Consider the following 15,133-nt stretch of genomic DNA (forward strand, 5'->3'; position numbering starts at 1 on the left):
TGCCATTACACAAGAAGCTTTGGTTAAATTGTTGCATTTATTTCTACTTGTTTAACACATAAGTCTATAAACAGGAAGGCCTTCATAACTGACAAAATATTGCCAGGGTTTATTTGTAATGCTTAATTGAACTTCAGCATATAGTTTGAAACTACAAACCCAACACCAAACTTATTTATCCTCTCAGATTGTATTATGATCAACTGTTGAAGATTAACTTTTACAAGCAATGATTATTTTCATCTAACATTAATATTTATATATACCACATATCTCATTATAACTGTCATTAAATGTCTTCATAAAAAAAAAAAAAAAAACTTTTACATAAATGTACTAAATGTACGAACATTACAGCAGTTAAGGTAAGAGCTCGAAGGAACTATTTGAAAGAGCAGTTCTAGTCAAAAGCAGGATATACCCAGATTTAGCATATTTTTAAAAAGAATTCAACAGCATCAATAATCATCACTCATCCACTAATGTGAATAGGACTAATTATTACAAATATTTTTGCTCCTCATTTATATAGGTCATTATTTGTTAAGCTTTTTAAACTGACATTTTAAGTCAAACATTCACCCTGATTGAATCCAAAGGGCTTTGTTAATGCATTGTGCTCTGTGCAGCTACACAGGAGTTAATGATTGGCATATGAACAGGTATTCAGGAAGAGCTTGTTGACCACTGAAGATGACATGGGTCTGTTTCAAACTGCTAGCCACACTGTCATAACGATCCAATGGGACACCAGCTATGGCAGGGGGCAAAATCAGTTCTGGCGAACCAGCTGCAGATTTCCCAGTAAGAACCTGGGCCTGGATGATGTAGATGTACTGCTCTTCGTCAAACTGTCCTTTCCACAGCCTCAATGCCTCATCCACAGTACTGCTGAAGTATATTCCACTGCCATACTTTTGCTCTACATATAGAGGAAACATTTTTTTTTTTATAGAGATATGTAACCTAATGCCAAACCTTATAGAGTACTGTAGGTGAGACATACCTTATGCACCTTAATTAAACAATGCAATAAACAAAAAACAAAAACAAAAACTATTGCTCTGACTTACTTTTACTGATTTGAATTACGCTACTTTTTTGAGAAGGATATACAGGCAGAGCTCCAAAAAGGGGCAGTCACTCCAAACCACCATCAAAGATATAGGGAGCCCATAATCCTTTCCCTAACCTTAACTGTGAGTGAAAGTGACACCCCCTTTTGGACTGAGGCTAGAAATTATTTATGAAAATTGTTCTGATATCCCAGAATTGTAATTGAGCAAGTAGATTTCCAGTGAGAAACATGTTTAAGAAATAGGGAGAACATCTACAATCATAACTAAGCCTTATTTCCAATAATATCATTAAAACTGTGTCAAATGCCCTGAAAAATACTGCTTTTTTTTACCGGCAGGTGGGGCGAACTCTTTCTGAAAGCCAACTCTGCAGATTAGATCACAGAACTGAGATGATACACACTGGTAGAGCTTCTTTGGTTTATCTTTCACTCGCTTCCCATTCATCTCAAAAATCTGCTGCAGGGCAATGTTCTCTATTTTCTCTGCCTGCAACAACCAGTGCAACGACATTCCATTAGAAGTTTTTATTAAAAAAACACTGTGCTACATTTCCTCATTGTTGCCTTCTTATGCTATTGTTGAGTTCATGCAAACAATAAAGAGATGTGGAAAAGCAAATTGACAAAGTTCTGTAGATTAAAGAAAAAAAATGTGTTAGTAAAAAAAGGTTATTGCTTAACACCTAGCAGGTGAAATAGCTACTCTAAAGTGTTTTTTCAGGAAAAAAAAAAATTAAAATTCTTTTATAATAGAAATGTTGGTTTTCACACTTCTGCACTGCATTGACATGGGAATGTGGGGAATGAGGTTTCATTTGTAAGGTTTGCTCATCTGGGATGGCAGCTCACTCACCTTGATTATACTGAGTCTACAAGCTTTGAAGGCTCCTCTTGTTTCTTTATCTTCATAATCTTTCCTGGTCACAGAAGTTCTTGCATAAAAAGAATTGCCAACCTTCCTTTGATCGTCGTAATCCATCAACAAGCCTACGGTGCAAAGAAGGAGAGAAAGACTGTATTAGGTCATTGAGACATAAACTCAAAAGTTATAGAAAACTATTGAACTTTCTATACCAACAACATATTAACAGTTTTAAGAATAAAAAACATACATGTCCTTTCCACATTGCTTGTTCTCCCATAGTTGTCAACTAAATTCTTAAGCTTCAAGTTGACTTTGATATTGCCGTCATTCAACGCAAGGTCTTTACTCCCTGCCAGATAAGCTTTCTCCAAAGCTGCACTGATTTTAGGTATTTGTATCCAAGGAACATCTTTACAGTGCCAGCGAACCACAGAATACAGAATGTCATTCTCTTCGGCTAGGGCAAAGTCCTCTTGGGCCTTACAAAGCATGCACTCCACCTCAAATCCCACACAGCTGACAGCTCTAGGATCTCCAGTGATGGATATGCCACCATTACCACTCCTGAAGAACTCCTTGATGTGAACATTAAACTTGGCTTGGAGAGAGAGCAGGTTTTCATGGTCTGTTTGACCAAAATATATGACATGGTTATTCTTTATTGTTAGTGTGTCATTTGATGGGCTAAGCATCTGAAAGGTCCATGCTTTTGCCTCTTCCAAAGCTTCATCAGAGACACTGCTGAACTCAATTATGGGGGTTTCGTTTGTTGTGGTTGCTTTAGTGCTAAAAGCAGAATCTGAAAACATTTGAAAGTGAGATGTATATACAGTATATTGGTGTATATACAGTGCATTCAGAAAGTATTCAGACCCCTTTTTCACATTTTGTTATGTTGCAGCCTTATGCTAAAATGCTTTAAATTATTTTCACATTAGATTCACATTAAATTTGCAAATTACAAACAAAAAACTGAAATATTACATTGACATAAGTATTCAGACCCTTTGCTATGACACTTGAAATTTAGCTCAGGTGCATCCCATTTCTCTAGACCATCTTTGTGATGTTTCTACACTTTGATTGGAATCCACCTGTGGCAAATTCAATTGATTGGACATGATTTGGAAAGGCACACACCTGTCTATATAAGGTCTCACAACTGAAAATGCACATCAGAGCAAAACCAAGCCATGAGGTCAAAGGAACTGCCTGCAGAGCTCAGAGACAGGATTGTGTCGAGGCACAGATCTTGGGAAGGCTACAAAAATGTTTTGGCTGCATTGAAGGTTCCCAAGAGCACAGTGGCCTCCATAATTGTTAAATGGAAGGAATTTGCAAAAAAGCACCTAAGGGATTTGCAGATTGTGAGAAACAAGATTTTCTGGTCTGATGAAATGAAGATTGAACTGTTTGGCCTCATTTCCAAGCGTCATGTCTGGTGGAAACCAGGCAACGCTCATCACCTGCGCAATACCAACCCAACGATGAAGCATGGTGGTGGTAGCATCATGCTGTGGGGGGGGGGGTTCAGTGGCAGGAACTGGGGTACTGGTCAGAGACAAAGGAAAACTGAACACAGCAAAATACAGATATATCCTTAATGAAAACCTGGTCCAGAGCGCTCAGGACCTCAGACTGTGCCGAAGGTTCACCTTCCAACAAGACAATGACCCTAAGCACGCAACCAAAACAACACAAGAATGGCTTAGGGGAAACTCTGTGAATGTCATTGAGTGTTCCAGCCAGAGCCCGGACTTGAACCCAATCAAACATCTCTAGAGAGACCTGAAAATGGCTGTCCACCCACGGTCTCCATCCAACCTGACAGAGCTTGAGAGGATCTGCAGAGAAGAATGTCAGAGAATCCCCAAATCCAGGTGTGCAATACTTGTTGCATCATACCCAAAAAGGCTTGAGGCTGTAATCACTGCCAAAGGTGCAAGTATTGAGTTAAGGGTCTGAATACTTATGTCACTGTGATATTTCAGTTTTTTTCTTTTTAATAGATTTGCAAAGTTATAAAAAAATCTGGATTTTGCTTTGTCATTATGGGGTATGGAGTGTAGATTGATGTGAAGAAAAAAAAATATAAAGCATTTTAGCATAATGCTGCAACATAAAATGTGAAAAGAAATGAAGGTGTCTGAATACTTTCTGAATATACTGTATATTCATCATGGATTTAAAGGTCAATAGGTATCAGATCTTTCTGTATTGGTGCAGTGACACAATAGCAAACCAAATATAGGCCCAATTACATTTGAACAACACAATAACAAAATGGTGAGGAAGAATTTTCCAAAACTGTAAATAGATGACACTGTGAAATCGTTATAAAGGAGTAAGATTTGAACATTTGTACTAAATATAAACCACATTTACTGTATAAAAAAATATAAACAAAGTCATATTTTTTTCTTACTTTTTGTCAAGTCACTGGGTAATTCTGGGAATTTTGTCCCTCCTTTCTTGGAAACAATCTCATTATCAAAAGCCTGAAAATTACAATGGTAACATGACAAAAGTGTATTCACTGCTTCTCTATGTTGCATTAATTTTACCAATGTGTTGCATTTCTTAATTTATAATGCTTTAATTTAAGGCCTGGTAAATGGCATGCAAACATAACAGATTGCCAAAATCCACAGGGGGTTAGCTAAAAGGTTCTTGTATGGTTTTGCACTAATGGATTTACTACAAAATGTAGAAAGAATATCTATATACAGATTGCTGAGTTATGTAATAAGTGTTACAATCACAGACACAAAGGAGCAAAAACTACTAAAAAAACACATAATTTAGCAAACATCACCTTCATCATTTCATCATCTTTTGGATATACAACAAAAAATATGTCCAGCTTCTTCCCCGTGTTTGATTTGCCAAACTCTACCACAGCATCTGTCATAATTTGGGCAACCACCTGTTTTTGAAAGCCCAGTAAACCAGTGCCAATTGCTGGGAAGGAGATAGACTCACATTCCCTACTGGCTTTTCTCAAACAATCTGAGACCACCCTGAAAAGAATCTACAGACAACAAAATCAGACAGAGTGGAAACATACTGTATAGACAAAAATGATTAACATTTAACATTTAATTTACCTCTTTGGCATTATGATCAGATCTAGATGCACAAACAGAATGATGAACAAATTTGCAATTCAGGTTATGGCCTCTTGTTACATAGATTTCCCCATTTTTGGCAACCCCATGATGCCATTTATTTCTGAAAATCTCTTCTTGAATCTTTTTACCGGCCTTCTTCAAAATAGCTTTTGAAATATTCCCTTGGGACAAATTAAAATCATTTCCAATGGTATTTACAATTACGTCAACCTGCATATTGAAACAAAGTGCAAAGAAAGAGAAGGAATATCAATATGTCTTGCATCAAAAACATGTTTTACAATTCAGAGTATTTATATGAAACAAAATTAGCTGTATAGATCTGAGATTTGGATTATAATAAAATAATAAAAGAAAACTACTGTGATCCTAAAACTAAGCAAACTGTGAACTTAAGCCTCTTTATCAATGAATCCTCTTTTTGCCTTGAACACTTGGCATTTCCTAATATTTCAGTCTTACCTCTTCCTCCTCTATATGGCCCTTTTTAAGATGCAGTGTTACATTCCCAATCTGCAAACTGTTGTTTGAAGAAGTAGCCATCCTTTGGTTTCTGCCATTTACAGCACCACTGTATGTGCCAGATGTGGGTGGACCTAGAATCTGCCAAGAGGCTCTTTTCATTTCTTGGACTGAGGGCTCATCATTATTGACAAGACGAATCTCTAATTTCCTGCTTTTGAACATGCCATAGTCCTCACACTCCCTTATAGTTTTTACAATATTGTCGGCACAGAGATGTCTTGGAAAATTGAAAAGGCCAGAACTCAGGGCAGGGATTGCAACTGAGTTTAAGTTGTTTTGTAAAACTAAATGCAGAATGTTTAAAATAGTTTGACGTAAGAGTGGTGCAGCGCTATCAATCTCCCTCTGTGATGGATTTGATTTCAAGTGGGGTCCCACAGCATGTATGATCATATTACATGGGAGATTTCCAGAAAGAGTGACTACAGCCTCACCAGTTGGCACTCTTTTTCTTATTTTTAGAATTTCATCACTCCATTGTTGGATCTTTGGTCCCCCAGCGTTACTCAGTGCTAGTGCAAGACCCCCTCCATGACTTAGCTTCTCATTGGCTGCATTGACCACAGCATCTACTTTATGACGTGTAAGGTCATCTTTCCAGACTGACACTTCCACTCCACTGTGCAGCTTTGTAGAGTACCTCATATCAGGACCTGAGAGGTCACTTAAATTACTACCAAAGGTGTCATCCTCCTCCATATTGTGGAAAATAGCTGCACAATCAAATTTTGCCTTAACAGCATTGCAAAAGGCACTTTTGCAAACTCTCAGAATGTCAGTGTGCACTGGGGTCAGAGGAATGTGTGTTTTGTCAGTCATGATGATTAGCTTCCCTCAGAACATAAACCTGTATTGCTTGTAAGAGAAAATGAAGACCCTTGAGCACTGTACAATTTAGATATTATATAACTGTCGAATAAGCTTTGATTACACATTATGAAAAGTGATACAAATAAAAGATATGTAGGCAAAGCAAAGTGAAAAAACGCTATTACACCACATATTTATGAATGAGCTGTTACTTATAACTCATAGTTTATGTATCAGATAACATAACGACTCACGAGCTCTTCTGTAGTTCCAAATATGGCAATGATCAGGTTTAAAGATTAACTGTACTGTTTGTCAAAGGTTGAAACAAACTCCGTATAGCCTAAAGTTTTGCTCATTCTAAACGTCATAAAACTGATTAGATCTAAGCCTGAAACCCACATCAGTAAAGGTTTAAGAAATAACAATGTAAAGTATACATAACATTGTCGATATGTTACTATAATTTACTTTCGGTTAGTGTTTTGTGTTTGTTGGGATGGTTAAACAAGCTATTCCTCATACACCGGTTTCACGTCGAATCAAACTACGAAACTTATAGCAAAAAGCCTTTAAAAATGTCCTTGTTCTTAAATAAGTTAAGTACGTGTCTTTGAAATGATGGCCAAATCTTACCTTAGGTCTGAGAAACTTCGGTCTGCCTCAATAAATACGTCTATTCTCTGTCGAAGAGAAAATCGAAAGCGAAATCGTGCAGCGTTCGGTGAATTAAAGTTGAGAACAATGTAGAATTGTATTCGCTCACTTTCTGGAAATTCATTTAGTCTAATTTTCTAGTTTAAAAAAAATAAAAAAAATAATCAACATTAACATAGTGCGATGGTTTGAATGTTTCGACAGTAAAAGTCTAGCTACTAAAACCGTTTTTGAAGCTGGGAAGTAGGCCTATTTCTGGGAAACCACGCCTGGTATTCAACCATATATACCCAGATATATCAAAAGTGAAAGTTTAGAGAATACTCTACACTGACTGAAGCAAACACATTACATAAGTCACAGGACAGTCGGCCATGGCTGATGAGTTTCCATACGCTCTCTTCGTTGAGGGCCAATGGGACCCCAAAACCCCCAAACTAAAAAATAAACTTAACATCTATTTCCAAAGTAAGAAATCAGACGGAGGCGACAGTGAGGTGGAACACGATGTTTCTGACGGCCAAAGAGCAACTGTTCGATTCAAGACAGAGGAAGGTAAAGTAACCCGTAACTCTTTAAGAAACTCTGATCTCAATTACTCTAACATATTATAGGTAAACTGATGCGTTACTGTTGAAAATGTCATAAGTTATAGCGAAATATATTCACAAATTGTTGACGAGGTACGGCGGGTGGAGTTCAAGAAACGAAACTGAACTCTTCACGTCCATGGGAATTCAAAATAATTAATGTCTATTCGTATAGTATATCTATTCATATGTCTGTTCACAGATGTTTGTTTTTTATATGTGTCTTTGCGTGCGCAGTGAGACAGCGGGTTTTGCGGAAACAAACGCATGAGCTCAAGATTGGCAAAACAAATATTAAAATGACAGTGCGTCTCCCGTCGTCAGAGGTCTCAACTCCTGAGGTGAGTATTCAGTAAGGGAATGGACTTACTAGAACGCCCTACTCTCACTTGACTTGAGTTAAAACAAAACTTTGTTCCGCAGGAATCAACATCTTCGGTCAGCGCAATCACAAAGGGTGAGTACTCCATTTCCTCCATCAGAAGATACGTGCCCTTCTGCTGCCCTCTCTTGGTCATACATGCATGTACAGCCCTCTTCAAAATACCGTCTTGATTGCAAGCGTATAGTTTCTTACCTTCACTTTTGAATTTCGAATCGCTGGTTTCCGGATAAAAGTTAACTGTACCACATAGCACAAATCCTAGGCTTTAAGAGGAAGGCCTACTAGACCTCAAAAAGCCAAGGCTTTTTGGTCAGTGTTATTTAAGTTAATATTCACCCTAATCATAATTAAGCATCACATAAAAATAGAAGTTAATCTGAGAGTATACATACAGATGTAGGTCAGGGCTAGTTGTTTGAAAGTCAGTTTCTGTATAGAGACGAATCAAACCATTGTTTTGACCAAATATATATATATATAATTAATTTATGTATTATATAATACATAATTAATGAATTGTATGGTTTTATAACATTACATGAGCTCACTGGTTCATATAGTCCGGGAGCACATTAAGGTAAACGTATCTGGCGTGCTGTCCATAATAGAGGGGCTCGAGCACAGGACTGGGCAAGAAATAGAAAGACAATTTTTAAATATTTGATAGGCATTATGAATTATACAGCTAGAGATGGGGAGGTGAAGGGATGCCAGAAAAATTGTCAAGGGTTGGAGGGAAGAAGCCGCTTATATAGACTTCGGATACGATTGGCAGGCCTAGATGAACAAGCTCCTTCTCAACTTATGTTTGGAACATTTAAAACACGTGTGACAACTTTTCATTTCATTTGAAAGACAGTTCATTTGTTTATGATAATGAAATTTTAGTTTTGAGCATAGAATTCACAAAAATTATTATTATTTTAATTTTTTGCTAGGGGCTCAAGACCAATATACATAATCACTGTTTGATGATGCACGTTTCTGTAATAGGACTATAGAGATGTTCAGCCATGACGTCAGTTTGTAGGCAAACCTACAAGTCTAGTCTGAGTGGTGGTGGCCACGGGGGTATTGTCCTTGTAATAAGTATACTGTAAGTCACTTTGGATAAAAGCATCTGCCAAATGCATAAATGTAAATGTCTAATTCTCCATTGATTACCTCTGGATTTCCTATGGGTTTTTATAATTGTAACGATGTTGCTGCTGACGATGAAATGAAGAACCCAAGTGCAAATTTATTATTAAATGTGAAATCCAGTAAACCCTTACAATAAACATGAAAGAAACATAAAACATGAATTTGACTAAACTTGACATAAACTTGGCTTGACATTAACATAACAACATTACCAATCACAATACCTGACAAGGGACAATGGAAAACATGAGGGCTTAAATACTAGACATGGGAGAACACATGACAGAAATAACCAATGAACAGACAGAACTGATAACAAGATAACAAGACAATGAGCCAATGAAAACAAAACACATGAACCTGTAGGGAAACATGAAATCACATGACAAGGGAACCACATGACCTGAAACAGGAACTAAACTTTTCAAAATAAGACATGAAAAACATGAATCAGCAAAATACACATGACATATCCCCACCACTAAGGGGTGGCTCCTGACGTCCCAACACGTGAACAAAACACAAAAAAACATACATAGTTCCAAAGTTCTGTAGGGAGTTGGGGGGGGGGTGGTCTTGAGGCATGGGGTGTGGCCTGGTGAGACAGGGAGTGGAGCATGGGACCAGGGCTGAGTCAATGGAAGGTGGGGCCCTGAGAGCAGGCCCAGATTAAGATTCCAGAGGATCCTGGGCACAATGTCTTGTAGCCCCCCCCACACACACACATGTGCGCACAATCAAGGTTTTGAATTATAGGGTACTATTTGTTGGAAACACCTCTAGCTTATACAGGATTTACACTGATAGAATACAACCTATGATCACAACCTGAAGGACAATATCAACTCCGGTAGATATTCTCCATCATACAGGATTTACGCCACATGATTGCAACAATGCTTTCCTGGACCAGCAGCAACAATATCAAGACATTTCCCTGCGTAGTGTAACTCACACACAAACACACATACACACACCTTTTAATGTTTCCTTCCTTTCTGTCTCTCTCCTCCTCAGCTCTGACTCTCAGGGGCTCTTTGTCTGTCTCTCTCCTCCTCTCCTCAGGGGCTCTCTTGCCCTTAGTGCTCTGTGCTTTTCTCATGCTCACGCACACGTTCGGGGTGTTTCCAGTCAGAAAGAGAGCCTTGTAGGGCGACACCATGGATCTTGGTGCCCGGAGAGTAGCCAAAGACTCGAAGGGCCATGGTGGAGCCGATGGCAGGGAGGACAAAGGCGGTGCTGGAGGCTCAGAGGAGCAAGGCGGAGCTGGGGTATCGGAAGACTGAGGTGGAGCCGGTGGGACTGAGGACCAAGGCGGAGCCGTAGGGAAGGAGGTCCCCGGTGGAGCTGACGGATCGGAGGGACAAGGCGCAGCCAGAGGATCAGAGCACCAAGGCGGAGCCAGGTGACCGACAGACCAAGGAGGAGCTGGAGGGACGAGGGACCCCGGCAAAGCCAACAGGCTGAAGGACCGCAGTGGAGCCGAGGGAACGCAGAGCTGAGGCAATGTCGAGGGACCGACAGGCCAAGGCGGAGTCCAGGGCTCGGAGGGTCCAGGCAGGGTCGGAGGGTTGAAAGTTCCCCTTGCCTGCTCAGGAGAACTAAGGGCGGGTACAAGGGCAGGAACCATCTTCAGGTCCAACTGCTCAGATGTGGCCATGACATGGCATGGAACAGACTCAGGTGTGGCTGTGACGTGGCATGGAGCAGGCTCAGGCGTTGCTGTGACATGGCATGGAGCAGGCTGAGGCGTTGCTGTGACATGGCATGGAGCAGGCTGAGGCGTTGCTGTGACATGGCATGGAGCAGGCTGAGGCGTTGCTGTGACATGGCATGGAGCAGGCTGAGGCGTTGCTGTGACATGGCATGGAGCAGGCTGAGGCGTTGCTGTGACATGGCATGGAGCAGGCTGAGGCGTTGCTGTGACATGGCATGGAGCAGGCTGAGGCGTTGCTGTGACATGGCATGGAGCAGGCTGAGGCGTTGCTGTGACATGGCATGGAGCAGGCTGAGGCATTGCTCTGGCTCGGTGGCCGTGACGTGAGACTCTGGCTCAGCGGCCGTGACGTGAGACTCTGGCTCAGCGGCCGTGACGTTCATATATCTCATTGACTATATCCTGTCAACTGTGAGATATGAATGATTGCAGTGAATTAAATGCCAAACATGAATCTGTACAAAGAACAACCTTTTTGATTTGTGTCTCTTCTATCCACTGTAATGCTGTTGCAATTGCCATCATCTCTACGGTGTATGCTGACAAATGATTTGATGTTCTCCTATTAACAGAAATTTTTAAAGATGGAATACTGAAAGCAAAACCTGTTCTCCCTGTATTAGGATCTTTAGATCCATCAGTATATACTGGGACAAATGCTTGATACTGTATACATTTTGTAGTCTATCTTCAACAACATCTACAATATTTCCGGAGTCTTTATACACTTTCATTAACTCTAGAATATAAAAATACATGAATACTGCAGGAAACATCCAAGGTGGAGTTATTAATAACGATACTGTAGGAATGTATCTTTCCTGACTTAAAGTCATTTCTCTAGCTTCTTTGTCACTATTCCATGCAAAGCACTTCTGTTTAGACCTTTCCTTTTCCCAGCGTGGAAGGAGGATTTACTGTTGGATGATGGTCTTCTGAATGACCTTGAAGATTTACCCAGTAGTTCAACATTAACTGCCTGCGTCTGATTTGTAACGGCATTTCACCCACTTCAACCTGACGAGCAGATACAGGAGTCATTTTAAAAGCACCACAACAAAGTCTCAACGCTTGAGCTTGTATCACATCCAGCTTCTTCAATAGAGTTTTTGCTGCTGAGTCATAAGCAATACTTCCATAGTCTAACATTGATCTAATCAGTGCTATATAAATGTTTTTCATTGCAGATCTACTTGCTCCCCTTTCTGATCCTCTTAGACACCTCATCACATTTAAAATCTTTTTGCATTTAGTAGCTGTCTTATGAATATGTTCATTCCATGTTAATTTTGCATCAACCACACACCCAGAAACTTAAAAACTTTAACTTGTTCAATATTTTGTCCATACATCTTTATCTGTGTATCAATGCCTCTTTTCCTAGTGAACAGTAGTGTTTTGGTTTTCTCTACTGAAAACTTGAAACCCCATGCATATGACCATTTTTCTACCACTTCAATTGCCTCTTGTATTTTTCCTGTAATATGATCTATATTCCTTCCCCTTTTCCACAATGCTCTGTCATCAGCAAACAATGATCACCCAATGTCTCCTTGGACTTGAGAAAATACATCATTTATCATAATTGAAAAGAGTATTGGACTAATGATGCTGCCCTGAGGGGTACCGTTTTCCACCATATAGCTTCCAGATAAGGCTTTATAATTTAGAAATTATAAATTCTACCTGCTATTCCTATCATATCAAGTTTGATCATTAATCCTTCTTTCCAAACCATATCATATGCTTTTTCAACATCAAAGAAAACTGCCATCACTGATTCTTTATTAATTTGAGCTTTCTTAATGTCTGTTTCCAGACATATAATAGGATCCATAGTTCCTCTCCCTCTCCTGAAACCACTCTGATGAGGTGATGAAATTCCTCTACTTTATTATTATCTTTCCTATATGTGAAGTCAATGCTATTGGTCTATAATTCTTTGGATTTAATGAGTCCTTAATGAGTAATCACTGCCTCTTTCCATCCAGTTAGTCCATTTCCTTTTCCCCAAACTTTATAATAAAAGCCTAACAGCTTTAAGGAGATGTTATTCCAGTTCTTGCTATTGCCCTCTTCATTTCTTCTATAGTGAATGGAGCATCCATTGTGCTGTTAATTTCATTCCACCTCTCAAGCCTTCCAGGAAAAGCTGATTTTATTAATTCCCTTCCTCTCTTTCCCTCCTCAGTTAGGTTATTTGAGCTATGGATTTCAATGAGTGCTTTTGCTATCATTTCGGCCTTTTCTTCATCAGATACTGCTGCCTTTTCCCCCACCTTGAGAACAGGATATTTCCATTCTCTTCTGATTCCTCTCATGCTTTTAATCATGTCCCATACCTCTCCCACAGGTGTTGATCAACCAATTTTATTAGAAAACATCTGCCAACTTTGTCTTTTTGCATTACGTATATTTTTTCTAACCTTGGCTTGCATTTGCTTATATTTAATTAAGTTTTGAAAATTATGAGTTCTTCTTAATATTCTTAGAGCTTTATTTCTTTCTTTAACTACTTTAGTACACTCATCTGTCCACCAAGGGACCACCTTTCTCTTCATTTTTCCATTAATTTTAGGAATTGACTCATTAGCAGCTTCAATCAATACTGTTTTCAATTTTTTATCAATCTCCTCAATATCTTCATTTAAATCTATTTTATCCATTTCTCTTTCACAAATAAAACTAAACTCTTCCCATTTAGCACTGTCAAATATCCACTTCCCTATTGCTTTTCCTTGTTGTTAATTTCCCTGTAGTAATATTCTACAAGATACTGGATAATGATCACTTCCGATTGATGTTTCATATGATACATCCCACTCACATTTCCCTGCTAAATTATTCGACACCAAAGTTAAATCCAATACTGACATATTCCCTGTGTGTACATCTAGTCTTGTCCCTCTCCCATCATTTAAACAAACCATGTCCTTTTCCTCTAACAGTTCTTCAGTCACCTCTCCGTTTACATCTATTTTCATTCCTCCCCATAATGTACTATGTGCATTAAAATCCCCACGTCACTCTCTTATTTCCATCCATTCCTTCAATTTGCATTAATCTACTCAGATCTAATTTCTTACAAAGATTATAGTAATTAATAATTATAAGCTCTCCTTCCTTTGTCCAGATCTATATTATTATATATTCTTGCTCATTTCCTATTCCTATCTCTCTAAATGCATTATCTTCTCTAGTAACTGTTACACATCCACCCCCTACTGCTTCCCTCCTATCACACCTAACACAATTATATCCAACTAGTCTAAAATCTAAGTTTGGTCTCAACCATGTTTCCTGAACACAAATAAAATTGGGTTTACTAGATAACTTTTCTATGTATTTTTTAAATTCTTGTCCATTGGCCAACAAATTTCTAGCATTTCATTGTAACAAAAGGACCATTATTAGTGTTATCCAACCCAAGCTTGTTCCTGGCTTGCCTGAACAGTGAGGTCATTTCTTACTTCCTCCCATGTCAGCCCACTAATATTTAGATGATGCACTGCTGCTTTTACAATTATTTGTATTCTTTCAGTCTTGGATTTAATCTCCATTGTGGCATTAACAACCCCTGCAATGAAAATAACTAGTTTCTTTAGGTCAACCAATACTCGTTCCTTATTTGCCTGTTCTGTTTCTTTTGTGGGTTGATTTCCCACTCTGCTTCTTTCATTTCTCCCTTTTCTCTGATTCACCATCTTCACGGCTTCTGCGTATGTGATCTTATTCAGAGTTCTAATCTGTTGTATTTCCATTTCCATTTTCATCACTTCACACCCCCATAAGCCACACTGTGAATCCCCCCACAGTTACAACATTTTGGCTGTTCGTGATTGCATTGCCCATATACATGATCTTCTACACATCTGGCACATCTCCTTCTGCCTTTACCTACCTTGGCTGTATGTCCAAATCTTTGGCAGTTGTAACACCTCATTGATTTTAGAATGTATTCCCTAACATTATAGCTCAAAAACCCTAGCGTCACTTTTTTGGGTAGCGATTCCTCTACAAAATCAAGTACAATATACTCACTATCTTTCCTCACTCCCTCTCGAGTTATCTGAGTCCACCGAGCACCTTTCAGAATTCCTCCTTTTAGGTTTGATTTAATTTCCTCCATTGAAACTTCTACTGGAACGCCTCAGATCACTCCTTTACTCCATTTATTTTCCCTTTCAACACGACTTGTATTTATTACCTTGAATCGCCCTATTTCTTTT

General features: G+C 38.9%; 2 protein-coding genes across 4 annotated transcripts in view; one reads left to right on the top strand and one right to left on the bottom strand.

Moving 5' to 3' along the window:
• Positions 1 to 8,135, bottom strand: LOC127446969 (protein mono-ADP-ribosyltransferase PARP9-like). 2 transcript variants are annotated; one of them, XM_051708377.1, is made up of 9 exons: positions 8,030 to 8,135; positions 5,540 to 6,457; positions 5,054 to 5,287; positions 4,762 to 4,977; positions 4,372 to 4,444; positions 2,194 to 2,745; positions 1,935 to 2,068; positions 1,412 to 1,568; positions 1 to 922 (listed from the first exon to the last, which is right to left on the bottom strand). In XM_051708377.1, exons 2-9 carry the CDS (start codon positions 6,419 to 6,421, stop codon positions 630 to 632), a joined length of 2,541 nt encoding a protein of 846 aa, XP_051564337.1. In that variant the 5' UTR covers positions 6,422 to 6,457; positions 8,030 to 8,135; the 3' UTR covers positions 1 to 629. The 2 variants fall into 2 exon arrangements, with proteins under 2 accessions (XP_051564337.1, XP_051564336.1); XM_051708376.1 differs by lacking the exon at positions 8,030 to 8,135 and adding an exon at positions 7,049 to 7,192.
• Positions 7,424 to 15,133, top strand: part of parp14rs1 (poly(ADP-ribose) polymerase family member 14-related sequence 1) — a 24,250-nt gene continuing 16,540 nt past the window's right edge. For both annotated transcript variants that reach the window (XM_051708373.1, XM_051708374.1), the window contains exons 1-3: positions 7,424 to 7,624; positions 7,897 to 8,000; positions 8,083 to 8,116. In XM_051708373.1, the coding sequence (XP_051564333.1) occupies positions 7,444 to 7,624; positions 7,897 to 8,000; positions 8,083 to 8,116 (319 nt within the window). In that variant the 5' untranslated portion in view covers positions 7,424 to 7,443. The remainder of the gene's footprint in view (positions 7,625 to 7,896; positions 8,001 to 8,082; positions 8,117 to 15,133) is intronic.

The sequence above is a fragment of the Myxocyprinus asiaticus genome, chromosome 10 (genome assembly GCF_019703515.2).
Source record: "Myxocyprinus asiaticus isolate MX2 ecotype Aquarium Trade chromosome 10, UBuf_Myxa_2, whole genome shotgun sequence".
NCBI lineage: Eukaryota > Metazoa > Chordata > Actinopteri > Cypriniformes > Catostomidae > Myxocyprinus > Myxocyprinus asiaticus.

What these genes read in the sequence shown, in the direction of transcription:
- LOC127446969 (XM_051708377.1), bottom strand. Translation starts at nt 6,421, where the DNA reads ATGACTGACAAAACACACATTCCTCTGACCCCAGTGCACACTGACATT. An exon ending in CTGATCATAATGCCAAAGAG is followed by an intron (nt 4,978 to 5,053) that starts GTAAATTAAATG and finishes TGTTGTCTGTAG; the next exon opens with ATTCTTTTCAGGGTGGTCTC. An exon ending in AAGCAATGTGGAAAGGACAT is followed by an intron (nt 2,069 to 2,193) that starts GTATGTTTTTTA and finishes TTTGCACCGTAG; the next exon opens with GCTTGTTGATGGATTACGAC.